This window comes from Pituophis catenifer, unplaced genomic scaffold, assembly GCF_029215685.1.
Source record: "Pituophis catenifer annectens isolate HBS135680 unplaced genomic scaffold, rPitCat1.0.hap2 SCAF_1, whole genome shotgun sequence".
In the NCBI taxonomy this organism is placed as follows: Eukaryota; Metazoa; Chordata; class Lepidosauria; order Squamata; family Colubridae; genus Pituophis; species Pituophis catenifer.
In genome coordinates this window covers 66,238,676-66,258,357 of record NW_027256881.1, presented here as the reverse complement: position 1 = coordinate 66,258,357, position 19,682 = coordinate 66,238,676, and the positions used below count along the sequence as shown (strand labels likewise).

The window sequence follows — 19,682 nt, the reverse complement described above, 5'->3', positions numbered from 1 at the left end:
AACCGGAGGTACTGTCTGTGTAGTGGTAATATCGGTACGTGAAGATATGCCTCCGTGGGGTCAATGGAGGTCAAGAAATCTCCTTCTCTGACATTCTCCAAGATCAACTATAGAGAATGCATCTTGAACCTCCAGTACTGTAAATATTTGTTGAGTCCTTTGAGTTTGAGAATTGGTCTCAACCCCCCCTTACCCCAAGGCTTTCTGAATCACAAACAGCATGAAATGTTCTACTGGGACCACCTCCCCTGCCTGTATATCCAGTAGATGATGTATGGCGGCTTCCATGATCTTCCTTTTGATCACTTCCATGGATACAGGAGAGCGGATAAAAAACCTCGGGGGAGTGGAGAGAAATTCTAGAGAGACCTGATCTTATGGTCTCTCACCCAAGAGAGAGTTGTCTGTAGTTGCCTCTTCCCATTGGTGTGAGAATAGCCTTAGCCAGCCACCAATGGGAGCTGTGGCCCTGGAGTCATTGTGAGCGACAAAAAGGGTGGTTCCCCCCCCTTGAAAGGGCCGCTTGTTCTGGGGCTGCAAGTTGTTCTTATCCACAAACCCCTACCATGCTTGATTATAGTGCCTGGGTGCATAACCCCTCTGTTGTCACTAAAAGCCTGACCCTACATACAGGCGAAAATTAGGCTTACAGAACAGAGGAGAGGGCCGGAGATCAAACCTCTTGGAGATCGATGGCATAACTCTCCTCTTGTCCCTAGATTCCATTAAAATTGGTTCTAGGGATGCTCCAAATAGCTTGGCCCCTTTAAAAGATGTTGAAGCCAACTTCCACTTCCTCTTTGTGTCCACCTGCCAATGTTTTAGCCAAAAGAGATGTCTCGCTGTGACAGAAGAGGCAATGGCCCTTGCTCCAAATTTTGCCGAATTCAGTGTGGCATCCGCCGTGTATTCCGCGGCAGCTACCACCTTATTGAAATCCTGGTGAATCCGTAGGTCACTGGGTGGTACTCTCTCCTGCATCTGCTTCAACCAAAGCAGTGATGCTTGGGTAAAAAAGGAAGTGGCCGTGGCAGTCTCCACCCTTTTTCCTTCTGGCTTAAAGACGTTCTACGCATCAGTAAGAGTAGCTGAGGGGGATGCTAATGCCATCACTGGCTCGTCAACCTCAGGGGTCCGCAGAAGCTCAGTGAGATCCGAGGTGACATTGTAAAATTTTTTGTCAAAGGATGTGGGATTGGGATAAGCCCCAGGAGAAACCCACTGACATTGAATTACGTCCATAAATAGTCATGGCGCTGGAATGGCCTCAGTTTCTGTCATAGGCTCCGCTGTCTCCTGAGAAGCCTCAAGCTTTGACGAGTCCGTACCCAGCTGGGTCGAACTCTTTGCCTTAAAAAGTAGTGTTTTAAACTGAGGCCAGAACAAACCCTTGAAGGTAGGTTATTCAGGCACCATTCCCTCATCTTCTGATAACTCCTGATCAATCAGACCCTCTTCCTTGGAGATAGAATTATCACTCCTTGAGGAAGAGTCTGGAGAACACGAACCCTGATAATCGGTTAAATTCCTTGGTTCCTGAAAAGATCTCCCCTGAACCTGCAGGTCAGGCTCCACCGATGCTGGTTGGTGAAAATTCTGCCTGCCAGCCTCAAAGCCTCTCTTTAACTGCCTCAGAAATCCATTGTTGGACCAGAAGAGGCATTCATGTGTCACCCTTTCCCGTCGGGCAGAGCCCCACTGCTATGGGAGTGAAAGTGGCCTTGGACGGAAGTCTTCTTTGACTTGCAACCGCCCACTCTTGTGATAAAGGTGACAGAGACTGTGGAGGCCACATGCCGCTTGTTGATGGATCAGGGTCTGCTATCAGTACTGAACCTGGCTCTTCCTGAAAATTTGAGCCTCCTGTAGCACTGACATTGTCTGACTCCAATATCTGGTTGTAAGAAGGACCTGCCATAACTTCCTTGTCCACCAGGGGGCTTAGCTGCATTCTTTTCTCTGCTGCTTTTGCCCCTTTTGCCACCTGTTTCTCTAAAGCCCTCTGAAGTCCTTGTTCCACCTTCTCTTGGGCCTTGGATTGCTTCTTGTTAGTGACAGCCTTGGCCTTTATCGTGGCTGCAGCTCCCTTGACCCCACTCTTAGATCTAGAGGGTATGTGTTTGGAGCCACGCCTGGTAGGCCTGCTTGACTGCACTCTATTAACCTTACTAACGCACTAAAGTCAAACCTCTCTCTCCAGCGACGCAGCAACACTGGCGCTGCGATCCTCGCAGTCCAGCCAGCAGCTCCTTCGAGGCTTTCCTCTTGTTTCAGAGTAGCGGGCTCAAGCCAATGGCCCTTCAGGCTATCCCCCCAAAATGACGCCTGCAGTTATTGGTCTTTTTCTGACCTCCATTGTCCTGCTCTTTCAGCTTCTTAGTTGACAGCAGGCTCAAGCCTAGGGCTCTTCATGCTGTAATTCTTTGAGGATTCCTCTCTCTTTCAGCAACTATCCAGAAAAAACTTGCAAAATCAGCCTAATTCTAATCTGCTCTCAGAGCTCACTCTCCCATGTCTAGTCGAGCTTTAGACTGAGTCGAAACTGGGGACCGTGAGCAGAGGGCATGTCTTCAGTTTAAACTCAGTCTATAGAGCTTACAAGAGTCATCCCATGCCTGGAGTCTCGAGGCACCTTACTGGAAAAATGTGTGTTTATTAGATACATGTACCTTATGAATCTCTCTTGCCTCAATATCCTCATCTTCCCAGTCCAAAAAACTGGTCAATGCTGGTATAATTTTTCCTCTATGTTTTCATCTGAGCTCCATGGGATAGCTTTAAATATCAAACTGAATCTCTTCTGAGTTCGCAGCCACACTATTCATTTTTCTCTCCAATTCTCCATTTACTTTTTAAAATGTCCATCTTATCCTTAACTTATTTTATATCTCCAGACATTTGTTTGACAGAATTTTCCACCTTTCATCTTATCAAGTCTTCCATCTGTGTTTTTTTTTCAAAGACTGAATAGGGTTTCAAGTGACTGAGTCAATTTAGATCCCAATTCATCAAACACTATGTGTAGTAAACCTTAAAGAAATTGCTTTATCACTTTATCTTCCTTCTCTAACAATTGTTCTAAGGAACCTCTTCTACCCTCTATTCTTCCTGCCTTATACATCATTATTTGAAACCAAACTGTTAAACAGAAGATAAGATAAACACAAACTTTCTCTAGTTTTTAAAACTGTAATTGCAGGCATGCACATCTATGTGTCCATGGCTACAACCAAATATTCAATCTACTCAGGGTACTTTAATTTTTTGTTTAATATGTTTAATATATAGCAAATGTGTTCCCATGGAAAGTTTGAATGTTAATTCAGTTAGGATTTTTGCAATGTAGTTTCATAAAAATTAATCTTTTTATAAAGTAAACTTCCCCTTCATCAGTTTTTAACTTTCTTCTCATTCCTTACTGAACTTTTCACCAACTACTCCACATATTTAAATCTTTAATTCTTCTTTTAAATTATTATCCAATCCAAAAAAGGAAAACCAACAAGAGAAATATTTATCTGTTGTAAAACAAGTCTTTCTCAGGCTAAAAAATAATTATATCCAAATGTGGTTGTGTCTACATTGGCTGCGCCACAGCAGTGAACCTAGATAGACTCTCCACTTCTTCCAGCCAATCAACTAGTAAGTAAACTGCAAAAATTTCCATTTTTGCCGTTAACTCATGGGAAACAGCCATCTGGAGATCAGAGGGGTTGATTTCATGCTTCCTCCTTTATCTGGAGAAAATTCAGCATCCAGCACTGGCTACTGGGTGTGGATCTCAGTTGTGATGCTGTGTCCATTTTCCCCAAAAACAAACTAAATGGCCCTTAAACTTCAATTATGTTGCATTCTCATCATGAGAATGTTTGATATATCTTCTTTTGGAGCTCTTCTATTTCCATTAATTGTTGTTTAACTCTATTTAGTTCTCTCAATACCTGTTTTAGATTAGTTTCATGAAATTTTCTAATTCTTTTATTCCCCCTCTTTCCTTTGTGATTTTCATCTATTACATTGATGCAAACATTATAAGAATTCCTCTCATATCAGTTTTGCATATCTCCAATATTGTTGTCTATGATATTCCTGATGTTGTATTTATGTTGAAGAAACATTTTGGTTTTTTATATTTCTGGAATATGACTTCTTTACAGACTGTTATTCACCCTCTATTTGAAAAGTAATTTTTCTTCTCAAAATTGGATTTGAGAATTTCCAGTTCCTTAATAAATGATATGAGCCTTAGAAACCCAGCAGATATCAATTATTGAATATCTACTATGTCTTACAGAAAAAAATATATAGCCCCTTCCTTCAGGTTTTGTAGTCTCCAAGCATTCATCAAAGCAAGAGTGTCAATGTATTGAAAAACCCTTTGGGGAGTTTTCCTCCATTTTTCTCTTTGAGAAGTGAATTTATCTAAATTCAGATCCAGCATTTCATTCATGTACTCCCCATCTGCAATTTCTATTAGAATTTTTCATAGAATCTTTCATTAGTCTTATTTGGGGCATAGATGAATTCCAGATTTAAACTTTGACTTTCTTTTCTTAATATCAAAATTAAAAATTATCCTTTTTTATCTTTTATTTTCTCTAATGTCTTCTAAGAGGGTGATTTAAGATAAATTTGAATCTGGAAATTCTCCATGTATTTTTATGTATTACATAATTATAATAAATAGCTATAGTATAATTATATTTGATTTTGTCACTTATTAAAATCATTTTAAAAACTAGACGAAAAGCATTATTGGTTAATTTTATAAGAAATAGATTAATAAGAATTAACATTTTGTTCTAACATAACTCTTCATACTATTTTGATATTATCAAGATACATGCATTATATAACAAACATTAAACCTATATATTATATGCCACTCTAGCCTATAGTTTATTTGAAGTTGAAGTCAAATGCCTAGTTGGAGTCAAATGCCTAGTTGGAAAATTGATAATAGACAAGATACTATTTAATCAAGGGATAAATAAAATAACTTTTACAATAATTATAAAATGTATATTATGGATTCTTCTTCATCCTCTATAAACATTTTCTCCTATATTCTAATTTATTTAAAATTTGAAATTGCTGGTTCATAATTTTTAGATCACTTATACCAGCAGCAGAATACCTATACTGGTCTACATATTAATGGGCTTATCAAAAATGATGATACTAAATAGTCAGTTATAGACTATTTATATTAACGCATAGCAAGATATAACATTAAAGAACCTAAGGTATAATATATAATACACTACCCCATATGTAGTGAGAATATATACTTAATTATGAGAATTAATATCTAAATGTTTTCTATGATATATATTTCAATTAATACTTACCTCTTTTTTGAACCCAGCCTTCTTTCACAATTGTAACATCGCTCATGATGGCTCTACTGAGCCTTCAGATTAAAGAATATTTTGCAGTATTACTTTTAGAATTCCTTTATTCTTCTGACTTTCCAATATTTTAAAGCAGCCTGAAAGTGTAAATAAACAAAAATTAACTCTTCTGATGTCCCAGTGCTTCATACTCAACCTATTTATTTATCACAGTTATACAGCCACCCATTTCACTAAAAATGATTCTGGACAGCATACAGCAATTGAATAAAATCACAGATACATAAAGCAATCATAAAAATATTTACAAAATCATTGAAAATCATTGAAAAAGAAAATATTATAAAAACTTTAAATTATGCAAACCACACAGAATGAACAAAATATCAATCATGGTGGAGATTGTCTCAAAAAGTTTTCAGCTTGCTGAGACCCCCAAGCTTGATAATATAACAAAGTCTTAAGAAACTTCCAAGATAGCAGAGATGGAGTTAACATGACTTCAGGGGGTTGAGAAGAATGTTTCTTAAGGCAAATGTCATACAAAGAAGGCCTGCCTCCTGGTACCCATCAAATGTAACACCCTTGAAGATAGTATTGGTAGTATGTCTTCTCCATCAGATTGAATGGGGTTGGCTGATGTAATCACTTAATGCAGGGGTCCCCAACCACCAGGCCTGTGCAGAACCTGGCCATGCAAGCGGTGGATGCTTGCACTTGCGCGTGAAGCTCCCCTCATGCAAGCAGTAGCCACTTGTACTTGCACGCAAAACTCCCTTTCCCGCTGCTCGCACAAATGGAGCTGCGCACACTCTCACGTACTTGCCTGCCATTCACAGGGAACAAATGTTGGTGACCGCTGACCTAAAGGCACTTCCTCAGATACAAGGTCCTATTTCATGAAGGACTTTAAAAGTTAAAACCAGCATCTTGAATTGGACCCAAAAGCAGATTGGCAGTCAATGTAGCTTGCGGAGCAGAGGTTTCTAGAAGTACACATAAACTGCCTTTTCCATTGCATTCTGCAGTAGTTGAAGCTTCCAGGTATTCTTCAAAGGCACCCCCATGTACATTACATTACAGTAGTCCAATTTGGAGGGCATAAATGACTGTGAGCCGCCTGATCCAGGAAAGAAGACAATTGGTGCACAACATGAAGATGTGCAGAGGCCCTCCCAATGTGGCAATTTCCCCCAAAAAATAATACATAGAATAGTTTATAAAAAATGTGAAACGATGTAGAAGAGCAAGCAGAGCTACGGGGCAGATTAATTGTATGATCAGCTTAAAGTCATTATGTTGCCACAAATGGTCCAAGCCCAACCTCTCTTGAATTCCATTGACCCTTAACTGGCACCAATTTAGTACTGAACTATAGTTGGCTAGAGTCTTGAGTGCAAGTTTGAGCAATAAATCTTTTGAATAACAACAATAACAACAAATTTTTTTTATCTAGCATCAGGATAGCATGGTGTGAATAAAATTAGCCTGGCCAAAATAAAAATCATTAGTTTTGTCACCCATTTCATCAATAAACTATGGTTCTTAATACCTATACTTTTAACAAGTTGCCTTTATCTATATTTCAACATCACTGTGATGGATATTGGTGAGCATTTACTTAGTGACTGAAGTTACAATGGTGCTGAAAAAAGTGATTTACAACCAGTCCTCACAAAATAACTTCAGTACATGTCTAAAACCATCGCAGCATCCCACAATCATGTGTTCAAAGTTCAGACACTTGGCAACTGGCATGTATTTACAATGGTTCACAGGGTCACATGATCACCATTTGCAATCATCCTAGGGGGCTTCTGATAAACAAATTGAATGGGGAAAACCAGATTAATTTAAAACTTCATGACTGCTTAATGATCAAAGTGATCTGCTTAACAGCTGAAACAACAAAAGTCATAAAATTGGAGGTAACTCATTTAACAGCCAAACTGATTACTGATAGAAGTTCCAGTCCCAATTGTGGTTATAAGTCGAGGACTATTATATGTTATTTTTAATTTCCCTTTAAGAAACAAAATCCAGCAAGAATGATTTTAGTTAGATATGGGAGATCCGCAAATCTCTCTTAAAAATCCCAACTTCCTGCAAAACTGCCTGAAACCACACCATTGAAATTATCTTATTTTTGCACTAAATTTCAACAGGAAAATTTGAACTATTTTTTTAAGATCTCAGATGAGAAATAGGGAACAATTTATCTTCCTGAGACTAACCCTCTTCCAGCCAAAAAAAAAGCACCAAAAAATGCTTTGCTCTTACAGTGATCACTTGGTCACTAGAAATCTTGCTGGGAACTTGTCAAGATTGTCAAGAAGTTGCCTATTTCTTTAAAACTTGCTTGTCACTCAGTTAACTGAAGAAATTAAACTCTCCCTTAAGAAATTCAAGAAAGTATTTCTTCATCAGTCTGACTAATATGAAAACCTCTTATGATGCCCAAGAAGTAGTGCTAAATCATGTTATCTGGATGCTGATGAGTTTTATTCCGAAGACATCAGCTGTGAAATGATTCCCCAAAACCTGTATATTACTGATCAGTAAAGACTTTTGGAAACAATCTTTTCTTACTCCCCAAAACAACAAATAAACAAATCTGATCACGTCTTGATATCCTTACTTGCATCATAAAATAAGCCAAACAAACACAATACAGGTAGCCCTTAATTTATGACAAGTTGCTTAGTGACCATTCAAAGTTATGATGGACTCCTCTGCAAAAGAGATTTATGATTTGGTTTTGAAGTTTCAACACTGCACCGCTCTGTGAACATGTGATCACACTTTGGGTGCTCAGGAACCAGTCTGTATTTACAGCTTTTTGCAGAACCCTGTGATCATGTGACCCCAATTTACTAGCATTTGCCAGAAACCAGCATTTAATTCCATTTTCCAGAAAAACCAGGCCACAGTGAATTCAGCTTAACAGCTGAAACATTTGCTTGACCACTGCATTAGCTTAACAACTGCTGCAAAAAAGGTCGTAAAATCGGGGCCCGCCACAACTTATAACCATAATTCTCAGTCTTAATTACAATCATAAATCGAGGACTACCTGTATTTATATCAAACCACTGAATTATGTACTTGGATGCTATACTTGGAAGCTACACAACCTAGTGGACCCAATTTAATATATTACAAGCTTAATACAAGAATTTGATTTTAAAAACTTAAATGAAAGACAGATCAGTCTTTATTGACATTTGGTAATAGGTACTGAACATCTCATTAGGCAATTAGTTCCACTGTTAGGAAGCATGAGTATCTACAAGGGAAGGGGGATAGAAAAACATGAAATAGGTATCAGAACACTACAGCACAAACCAAGTCTGATGTTCTGATTTCTGACAATGCAATGTAGACTCAAAAGGCCAGGGGTCATACTATATATTCCATCATTCCATCATTGTTTTCTCATCACAGTTTCCTCCATACACTAATGTTACAAAATTCTTTCTGGTGATCATTTAACAATAGAAATTACAATATCACCTAGGGTTTATATACTACCCCACAGTGCTTTACAGAATCCTCTCGGCGGTTTACAATGTCAGCATATTGCCCTCAACAAGCTGGATCCTCATTTTACCGACCTCAGAAGGATGGAAAGCTGAGTCAATCTTGAGTCCCAACAGAATCAAACTCCAAGTTATATACAGAGTTTGCCTGCAATATTGCATTCCAACCACCAAGGTTCCTCTAATTAAATCCATCTCCTAATTAAACCATGAATTCTTATCCTAAATGCATAATATGAATACTGTATATTAAGAAAACAAGCTAGAAAACAAGTTATTTTGGAGATTGCAATTAATGATAAAAGATTTCAAAATGCTTAACATTCCAAATATATTTTGAAGTTCAGAACTGCATTAGAGGCAAAACAGTTATTTTTATATTAAAAAGTCCTTCAAAAAATAATTTAAAATTATCTCATTTTGGGCAAAATATTCCAGTAGAATTAAAACCAGAAACAATAACACAATTTCTAAAATCAATTATAAAAACATTACAATAACACCTGCCTGGGGTCAAAAAACTATTCTATCTTGAAGCACTGAGACAGCAACAATTAGAAAATGGGACTTACCCCAGTCCAAAACCCTATGGGAACATCACGAGCTTTTAACGCTTTACAAAAAGCCAACAGGATCAGAGCCATTTTCACAGGGAAGGGACAATTCTTAATTCCCACAAAATGATACCCTTTAATAGAAAAGCCTTGGAGCATGCCAACTCTATCAGTCTTGGTGAGTTGGGCAGAGACAATTGAAGACAGAAGTTTCCGTAAGTAATCTAATCTTGTGCCATGTAGGATTTTATAGATCCATAATGGCAAACCTATGGCACGTGTGCCAGAGGTGGCACACAGCGCCCTGTCAGCACGCGAGCCGTCACCCCAGTTCAGCTCCGCCGCACATGCATGTGCACCTTCCACCAGCCAACTGGTCTTTGGGTCTTTGCCACTCATGCACGGGGGGGGGGGGCAGGGTATGGGGGGATGCGCACATGCACAGGGTGGGGCGCATGTGTAGGGTGCATGCGCGCATTACATTTCGGGGGTTTGGGCGCACGTTTTGGGCACTCGGTCCTGAAAAGGTTAGCTAACACTGTTACAGATTATACCCAGTTTTGAATTTTTCCTAGAAGCCTACTAGGAGCCAGTGCAATCTGCAAAACAAAAATGTTTCACCCGCAAATCACAGAACAGCCCAAATTGCTGTCACCCTTATATTCTGGACCATTGTTATTACTAAATGCTTTTCAAGGGCAATTCCATAATCTGCTTCCTCCAAGGCTCTCTCATTCACAGTCCTATGTTATCTCTGACTCTTCTTATCCAGGAAGAATTGGGTCATCCTGACTAGTGTCACTGGTCACTTCTCTGCAGATGCAATGAGAGTGGAAAAATAAAAATCAAATACAAGGTAAGGATAACCCAGGTTCAATATTTGTCACTTGCATCCAGAAAAAGATTGTTGCACCCAGCAACAGCCCCCATCAAAAATTTCCTAACAAAAAATCCCCAATTCAACACCTTGTTATTGTCAAGTTCTTGCAGGAAAACCCCAGCTAAATACCAAGGTCCAAAGTGGTAGACGAATTTAATAAGGTGGCCACTACTTCATATGGTCAGTTCAGTGGTAGCTACAGGATGCAAGCAGTTCCTCTCTCAAGACCACCACCCTCCTGCTACTATTGCCATCTAATTCCAAATCCAAGTACTAGCAACTGTCCAGTAGTCCAATATAGACCTTGTCCAGACACCTGGTCTATTGCTTGCAACTTCAAGAGGCTACCATCTGAACCGAGAAGAAAAGGTTAATACAGGTAGTCCTCAACCTATGATCACAATGGGGCCTGCCATTGTGGTCATAGGTTGGTGGTGGTGGTGAAAACCATTAAGTGAGATAGCCTTGTTTAAAGACCCCTACCCCTCCTCTCCCTGATCCTGCTGTTAAATGAATCAACAGGTCATTAAGCAAGCATGGGATACCTCATGGATGGGGAAGGCCCTGGGAGGCAGCTGGATCCATAAAGGAGGCAGACAAGCAGCACAACCTTTGCAAAAACAGCTTAGCGGGGGGGGGGGGGGAAGAACCCCCCAAGATTAAGACCTAGCACCATATTCCAATGCCAGAGAAATACATTTGTAGGTTGAACCTATATCTCCATCAGCTGGCCGTTGGGAAACTGCAAACCTCTCCTGGCTCTTGATAGGCTTTGGGAAAGAAAGCCACATGCATGCAAAGGCAGTAGTTTCAGAACAAGCTTCCCAAAAACTTTCCCTTGATAAACCCCCTCCCTCTCTCCCTCAGAAACCCATATTTCTCCAATAAAGAAAAAAAAAAGATGGGAGAAACAGACTTGTTGATCTTTCTCCCTAATTTTGGGGGGGGGGAGCATTAGGTGCTGACACTAAACTCTTCAGCTCTTCCCTCCAATCTCAATCTCTTTTAACAACGTAATTTGCTAAATTTACTGCCAGCATGCCAAAGTTTAGGGGTGACCAAAATTAAAATAAAATACACAACATGAATATAAAAATTTATTTCCACACTGCTTTAGAATTTTTCCTTTCTACATATTTCAAAAGTATATGCTCACAAAGTTCATTGGTAATGAACAGCACACTAACCAAACATTGCAGGTCATGAAAAAGAAATTATTACAGCTGTGGGTTTCAGGAAGTTAATAATATTATTGAAGCAAAAAAGAAGTCTAATAGGAAGGTATTGAACAGGTGAGTCACATGATTACAGGTAATCTTCACTTAACAACCAGAGATGACCAGCAATTTGGTTTCTAACCAATACAGTTAAGTGATGCATCACATGACTTGCTGCACTTACAAAATTAGCATATCACTTGTAGTCGTTAAGGATGACATCAAGTGACCATGACTTACTGCCAACTTCTCCATTGACTTTGCTTGCCAGAAGTTGGCTACTAAACTTGCAAATGATGACCATGTGACCAAAGGACACTATGACTATTGTAAATGCATGTAAAGGTTGGTTGCAAAGTGAAACTCCCCATTACATCTACTTGTTTTCCTTCAGACCTAAGTCTGGAAAACAATGGTGAGAAAAGAATTCTAAAAGAAACCTAAACATCTTCAAGGATAAAACAGTCACAAGATATGTGCTATTCTCTCAATATTCCCTTTGCAATATTACAAACAAAGGCAATAAGAAAAGACCAAGAGAAGGTTGAAAACAAATCAGTATCTTAACTGTCATTCATATATTTGTTTTAAAGCAAATTTAGAAAGCAGCAATTTAGAAAGTCTACCATGATGCAGAAAAACTATCAGTGGATGGAGAATGAGGGTCCTTCAGACAATCAGCCTGCCTTCTATTGCCCAGAATAAAAACATTAATCTAGACAGCATCTTATAAATTCTGCTCTGACACAGAAATTATTGAGATCCTCCATGGAATTGCCAAAAGTATACTTGATATACTTACCTATCGCCCCAGTGAAGCATTTCTCATTGGCTATTATCAAATACAAACGAAGCATATTGATGCTTCTCTCTCTTACAAGCATTTATTATATTTTATCATTCATTTGTATCTTACTTTTATTATTTTTACATATAATTCAAGTTTTGAATATATTTGAAGCAAATATATCCAACACTTTTCTTTTCCTATTTTCTCCACAAAAGAAAGTGGCCCAGTCACCCAGCTGGCTTTCATGACTAAGGTGGGACTTGAACTTATGGTATCCCAGTTTCTTGCCTGGTACCTTAACCACTAGACCAATCTGGTTTAATTATAGAAATAATTCTGGCCATTCTTTGATTAACCTGATAATCAAATAATCGCAACGTATCAGATTTTCTGTTTTAGAAAAAAACCGCCTTATAATAATTTCCATAATCCAAAACAATATTCTGTTTTGGTTATTTTCTTTAATTCTAGTTATGTCTGATAAACAAATAACTGACACTACAGCAATGGAGAAATAAAATGTAATTCTGGATCCCAACTGAGCAGAGATGAAAAATCAAAACAAAATACTAAGCAATCCCAAAAAATCTATAAAAAAAGATTTTGAGATCACTAAGCATCTCAGAGATATCTAAGGAAATTACATGTAATCTCTACAATAGGCACTCACCCAATAAAGTGCGTTCAAAACATACATAAAGATTGGGTTCTAATTTGTCAGAGTAAGATTCATATTCATAGGATAAAGTTATCTATTTTTTGTTTGCCTTCTCTTTTTCTCTATAGCATTCTGCATCAATTCCTGTGAAAGGAGCAAGAAACTCTTGCAAATAAAGTTTGTAAACAACATCATTGTAAACAATATGATTTTAAGAAATATATATTAGAAGTAATGGAAATAATATTTCCTACATGAAACAGCAATTGAACATCTACTCAGCATCTCTTTCTACATCAGTAATTATCCCCCAAATTGGTATAATGTTCATCTCTGTAACAATTTATGCTCAGGGCAGAAAACATGTTTTCCATTATAACCATGAGATAAAACCATTTATCCTTCCTCTTTTTAAAGTCTCCAATTTAAAAATATCAGAATTATCAAATTCAAAATTTAGATAATATAGCTGTGGCTGTTAACTTTTAGAATATACTTTAATATTTATATACTAAAGGCCTGAATCAGTATCTTAAGAAGTCAAAGGACACATACCTATTACTGACAAAATGAAACTATTTCCTAAAGTATCTATTTCTTTCAAAATCAGGACACCAAGAAATCCTATACAACTTGCAACACATAATTTACAAACTGTTCATTCATATTTTTACTGAGATATAAAAAAGCATCAATATCAAAAGTTGACACACCTTATATGTGATCTGGTTTAGTTGGAAAACTTTCTTAAATCTGTCAGGTAAATTTCTAAGAAACACAATTTTATTGAAACATTGCACAACCAAAATTAGGATGCTGTTGATAGTTTTTTTATCACAATCCAATTCATAAACAAGCTATGTTCAAATGTAGTGGTAAGAGGTTTTTATAAGCATGTAACTGATTTTTATGATATGAACATGGTCTTCATGACCACAGAAAAGATTTCTTCACAATTTCATAAATTAATAAAGTCAGCCCAAGCAAATTAACATGTACTATTTTCTGTGTTGGTTTAGTACTGTTTTGAAGAAGCATGTAATAAGAGAGAAAAAAACAATTCTGAAATTGTTTTAAAATGCTCAGTAGAAAATATACCTTTAAAAAGAATAGTTCATTCTTATTCAAAATAAATTAAACCATTTAAGAATTTGCTCAATTAGTCAATATTCATATACATTCAATCTTTTCCCAGATTTTCACTATCACACTGTGGCAATAGACAAAATGTACACAATATTCAATATTTTGTAATAAGCAGGGTGATTTAAAGCAATTTCCAACTTTCAAACACATTAGTATAGTTTTCTGATCTGTTAACTATATAGATTGTAACACTTAATAGTAAGCCTTAACAAATTCTACAGAAATAGCTTCCAGAATAACTTTTGGATAAAACAGCTTTTATGAGTTATAAAGATGATTTTAGGGTCTCCATTTAAAGAAAAAAATTAACCAAACGTTAATTCTTTATTTTTAACTATATCATTTAATTCAAAATCCTACTGTACTGCAGACTAAAAAAATTATTCCTGCCCTTAAAAGCCTTCAGTCCGAATTTAATCAGACTTTGAAAAAGTCTAGCTCAAGTTGAAGTTAACACCTGACATAATTATTTGCATATATGAATGTAGTATAGTGCAACAGTATGAAAGCAGTTTGTCCCTGCTTTCTTAAGGGACTTTTTTCAATATACTAGTCTTTGCTATATCCTGAGATTTCCCAATGGTGTTGTATCCTACTACCAACCTAGTTTGACCCTGCTCAGCTTTTCAAGATCAACCAAGAGCTGTTAGGTGCTGCCATCTACTGTAAGCTTAATCAGACTTTTCTGTAGTAAATTCCATTTATTTCACTAGGACATGAATATAAGTAAACAAAAGTAGACAATAGGCTAAACTGGGAGTGAATTGAGCTGGGAGCAATAGCCACTGCCCCAACTGTCATTATAGTTTTAATTTGATATATATCTACGATATAGATGTTCATTTTAATTTTAAACCATTTTACAAAGTTTGTTATTTTGATCACAATTTATAGTACATACTGACCGGAATTGTCAAAAACATTTTCAAAAATTTAGACTGTCATTTGCATAATTACTACTTTCAGGTATTAAAAGTGAGTGAAGTCAAATATGCATATATAAACATCTATTCATACAATGAGATTTCTCTTTTTCCATGTTCCTCAAAGTTTATTTTTGAGGGTTCCTCCTCAGTATATCATACAGTAATAGGTTTTCAGAATATGCAGTGGGCTACAAGGACAAATTGTCTCTCCCCTTTGTATTTATACAGCCAGTTTCTTCAATGGAAACACAAGGATTCTATCCAGAATAACATGTTAAGACATTAATCACATGTATTTTTAGATGGAAATAAATCTCTTTGAACTCAGAAGAACTTATCTCCTACCCTCCTACTCCCAATGAACTGTTTACATGAAAAAATAAAATAGTATGTTTAAGTAGTACTCTTTAAATTAAAAATAGATAAAATAATATATTTGATTCCAATTCAAAGCATGTCTTATTTGCAGGCTAGGAAAAACAGTGATATTTCTTCTAAATAAACTTCCATATAGCAAGCCAATCAATGAAAAAATCAAATTTTATTTGAAATGCATGGTAAATACTATATAACAGCTCCTAGAATAATCTGTAGAAGTTAAATAATGTAAAATAAACATTCAAAATAACTGCAAAACAAGGAAAAGATCTTTGGGGAAACAAATCTAAAACAATTAACCAAATATAGAAAAGCAGAATTTCTGATATTGTTATAAAGTATGCACATTCCTCTTCTGAATAAACATGTTTATCTTGTCCAGTTAACAAATACAAATATAAGTAGCGATCAATCAAATGAAAGATACTGGGATCAATTTAAACCCTTCCACTGAGAGTAAATAGAAATAATGAGAATTTCAGTTAGGATTTTTAAAGGAAAATCGATTCATCCAAAAGAGAATACACTTTCTACAGGCAAACAAAGGAGGCAAAGACAGAAGAAATATGTACTAAAAATGTTCAGTTGAAATTGTAGTTCCTTTTATGTAATATAGTACTTTATGTTAAATCCTACTAGAGAAGCAAAGAAACTATTCCATATTAAAAGTTCATAAAGCATTCTGTTTACTTCTAGTAGGAATTTGTAAATTTAATTTAGTCCTCAGATTTTATTTGTTTACTCCTGTGTGTACAAATCATATAGCTTTGTGAAATATAACGAATGTTTGCCTACTTTGCCTACTTCATAACTTATATAACTTTGTATGATTTCAAATACAGTAGCTCTTTTTTTAAAAAAAAAAAGTGGAACTTTTAAGCAGAGGCAACAAAAACGTTTGATGCCTTCTCATCAATCCTATATGTCAACATTATAAGTACATCATTTGTGGTGTATAAATAATGATTTGAACAGAACACTATGCTATTTTAACTGAAGTGACTGATTAACTAAAAAGAAAATCCCACATACAATACCGGAAAAGACTGCACTGAAATTTTCAGACTGGGTTGCATGTACTAATTTCTTTGAACCGTGGGCTGCATAAACTGAAGGAAAGCAGTATCAAAGACATGTCACAACGTACATCGACGCCTCTACATGCAAAGCAGTAACCATGGCTGTCCAGCAGACGTGATGTAAACAAGCAAGCTTTGTTTACTTGCACCAGTGGACTTCTGCAAGGAAGAGCGGGCTATCTTTTTGCTGTCTCTATTATTAGAACGCAGGTTTGTTATGACAGGAAGAAAACGGGAAGGATCCTTCATTAAGCGCATTTTATATTCATTTACGCCTTAGAACAGAATGTAAGAAAGAATGTAAGAAGAGATAAGAACATCTAAGGAGGAAGCACGGCGACCAAAGAGAGTTTCCTGAGGGAGGGAGGGAGGCTGGGCATATGAGAGAAGCGAAACGTGTAACTGTAATGCGCCATCCATCTCAACGGCCTTTCAGCTACAACAGCATTCCGTACAAATAACGGGGTGGGCTGCGCGCGCGAGTGTTGTTATGATGCGCCTCGTGGCCAGGCGCACACCTTCCCCCTCCTTCCCTCCCTCACCACGGGATATATTAATGTTACATAACCCTCCTGCCTCCACAGAAGCCCGGCAGGCCCCGCCAACCGGACACACACCAGAAGAGGACTTGTGTTTTAAGTCTCAGCTGCTGCATGCGCTGGTTCGAAGTAGAGGAGGAGGAGGAGGAAGAGGAGGAGCTGAGAAAACGAGGCAGCCGCCGCCGCCTCCCTCTCTCTGTCACTAGGCGCGTTTAGGATGGCGGCGGGTTTAGGGGGAACGCCGCGTTGGGTCACAGGGAACGGGAAGAAGCAGCCGGAGCCTGAAGGAGCCTGAGACGCGAGGCTTCCCCAACTGCCCCCCCCTCCCTCGCCTCACGCGCCCCCAGAACTACCAGCCAGCCAGCCCAACCTCCAATATCCCCCCCCCGCCGCCGCCGCCGCCCGTCTTCCCAGCGCGCGCGCCCCCCTCCCCCGCCTCTGTCAGCGCGGTCGCGAGCCTGCCTACCTGCAGCAAAAGGCGAGGGTGGCGGTTGCCGGCCGTTGGCGCGGAAGCGGGTCTCCGGGCAGGGGGGCGCCCACGATGTCTCCTCCCTTGTCCCCCCTGCCGGGGTGAGTCCTTCACGGCTGCGGCGGTCTACCTTGGTTGTGGTTTGCGAAGGTTTCGACTCCAGCTAGCGCCTCTCTTGAGAGATGCAGGCGGGGCGGCGGCTACATCGATAGTGGCTCTCCCGCTATTTAGGGAGGCGCCCGCCCGGGCAGCTCGGCCGCAGCATCCAGGGAGTTAGGAGCGGCGGCTGCTCTTTCCCAAGTGAATACACCCGGAGCGGCCCGGGGCCCAGCGCTCGGCTCGATTCCTGCCGCCTCCTTCGCCAGGTTCGTTATTGACTTTGAGGAAAACTCCCGACGTCACTGGCTCCCCCCCACCCCCGCCGCCAGTGTCTCCCCCTCCAAGGCGGCGGCGGCGGTGGCGGCGGCAGCAGCATCAGTAACGTCGGCATCCCCCAGATCTCGCGAGAAGCGCCAGCGTGCGGAATGGAGCGGGGGGTCTGCCAGACGGAGCGAGCAAGGGAAAAGGTGGGGGCTGCCAGACAGAGCGAGAGCGCGGGCGGCGGGAAGGACGCGGGGAGGGACCGGGGACGGAGGTGAAGGCATGAATGAGAGAGGGAGGCGTCGGGGCTGCTGACCAACCGACGGATACGTGTAGAGCAAGGCGAAGATGAAAGGCAGCCGGGCGAGTAGGAAGAGCGCAGTCTGCATGATAGGGGATACCTGTCGAAGGTGGGGGACCTATCGTGTTGGCGTGCCGCAGTAGGGTTGCTGTTTCGGACGTAGAAAAATGGGCGAGAGCCTACTAGGTGGTTCGCTCTCCGAAACAGGAGAAAGGAAAATAAGTTTGTCTGGTGTCAAATTTAAGAATCCCTTCCCAATCAATAATGAAAACTCAGTAGTTGGCCTTCATTAACTGTGCTTCAGCAACCTTCGCAGGACCAGCCGGCAACAATATTTATGACTTTAAAAATCTCTGTAAACCTAAACCCGTCTGCCACAAATTTATCGGTGCCTCTTGGTTAAGGAAGTTATCTGTCGGCCAGATTTTATTGTTGTTATGGGAGTTCTCTGATAATATTATATATGCTCTTTTTCAGACAGGTGAAAATATGCACACAACACAAATACTGGAATAGGAATATATAATTCACTTGTTCCTTGATGCATTTGTTTTAAAACTAATTTCCCTCCAGCAAAAAGAGTTCTGAAAAATAGATACCATGACAATTCATATTCATACAGTATTTTTCAGCGTCAATGGACACTTAACAAATACTGGTTATAGTCAAATAAGGGTTTAGCTCTCTTCTAATCTAAGCAATTTTGCCCTTCTGTTCTAAATGGATGATATAATTGATTTTACTTGTAACAGTAATCAGCCTGTCAAATAATTAACTTGGTTGCAGTTTGGGGCCGTATGATATTTAGCTTGCTTAATTCAGATACTTTAATCATGATTGTTGTGATGTATATTAAAAAATTTGTGTTGTATTTGTAAACTGATATTTGTAAACTGTTTATTATACAAGTATTGAACACTGGCATTATTAGGTCCCGTCTTAGGCACAAAGCCAGCCGAATGACCTTGGGCCAGCCTAGGAAGGAGGCAACTACAATTCACTTCTGAAAACTTGTCAAGAAAACCACAGAACTAATCCAGGCAGTCCCCAGGAGTCAACACCAATTCAGAGGCAGCAGCATATTCAGGACACAGTTCTCTACTTCAAGTTCAGATACTAGCTCAAGTTCCATGCTTATTTTCATAAGAGAAAAGAAAATGCGAAAAGCTTATAGTATGTTCTTTAAAATTGAGATAATGAAATGAAAAAAATTCAGCTGACTGTTAGAAGAAATTAAATTCAGATATACTGAATAGTAGAACTCAGCGATGAAATCTAGCCAGATCTATCTGGCTCGCGTGAAGCGGTAGTGCCAGCAGCGGGAGGCTCTGCCCACCCACCGGTACATTACATCCCATTTTTTACCCTCTGCGCATGCGCAGAAGAAGTGTTAGCATGCTCCCATTCCCGAACCGGTAACAAAGGTAAGTGGATTTCACCGCTGGTAGAACCAATTATCTAGAACAGGGTTGCCCAACATACAGCCTGCCAA

General features: G+C 39.0%; 1 protein-coding gene across 1 annotated transcript in view; it reads right to left on the bottom strand.

Moving 5' to 3' along the window:
• The window catches only part of AKT3 (AKT serine/threonine kinase 3), a 174,004-nt gene extending 156,260 nt beyond the window's left edge, over positions 1-17,744 (bottom strand). Inside the window, exons 1-2 of the mRNA XM_070950561.1 lie at positions 17,527-17,744; positions 5,352-5,491 (exon numbers count right to left, since the gene is read on the bottom strand). Of these exons, the coding sequence (XP_070806662.1) occupies positions 5,352-5,397 (46 nt within the window). The 5' untranslated portion in view covers positions 5,398-5,491; positions 17,527-17,744. The remainder of the gene's footprint in view (positions 1-5,351; positions 5,492-17,526) is intronic.
• Between the last annotated feature and the right edge of the window lie 1,938 nt (positions 17,745-19,682).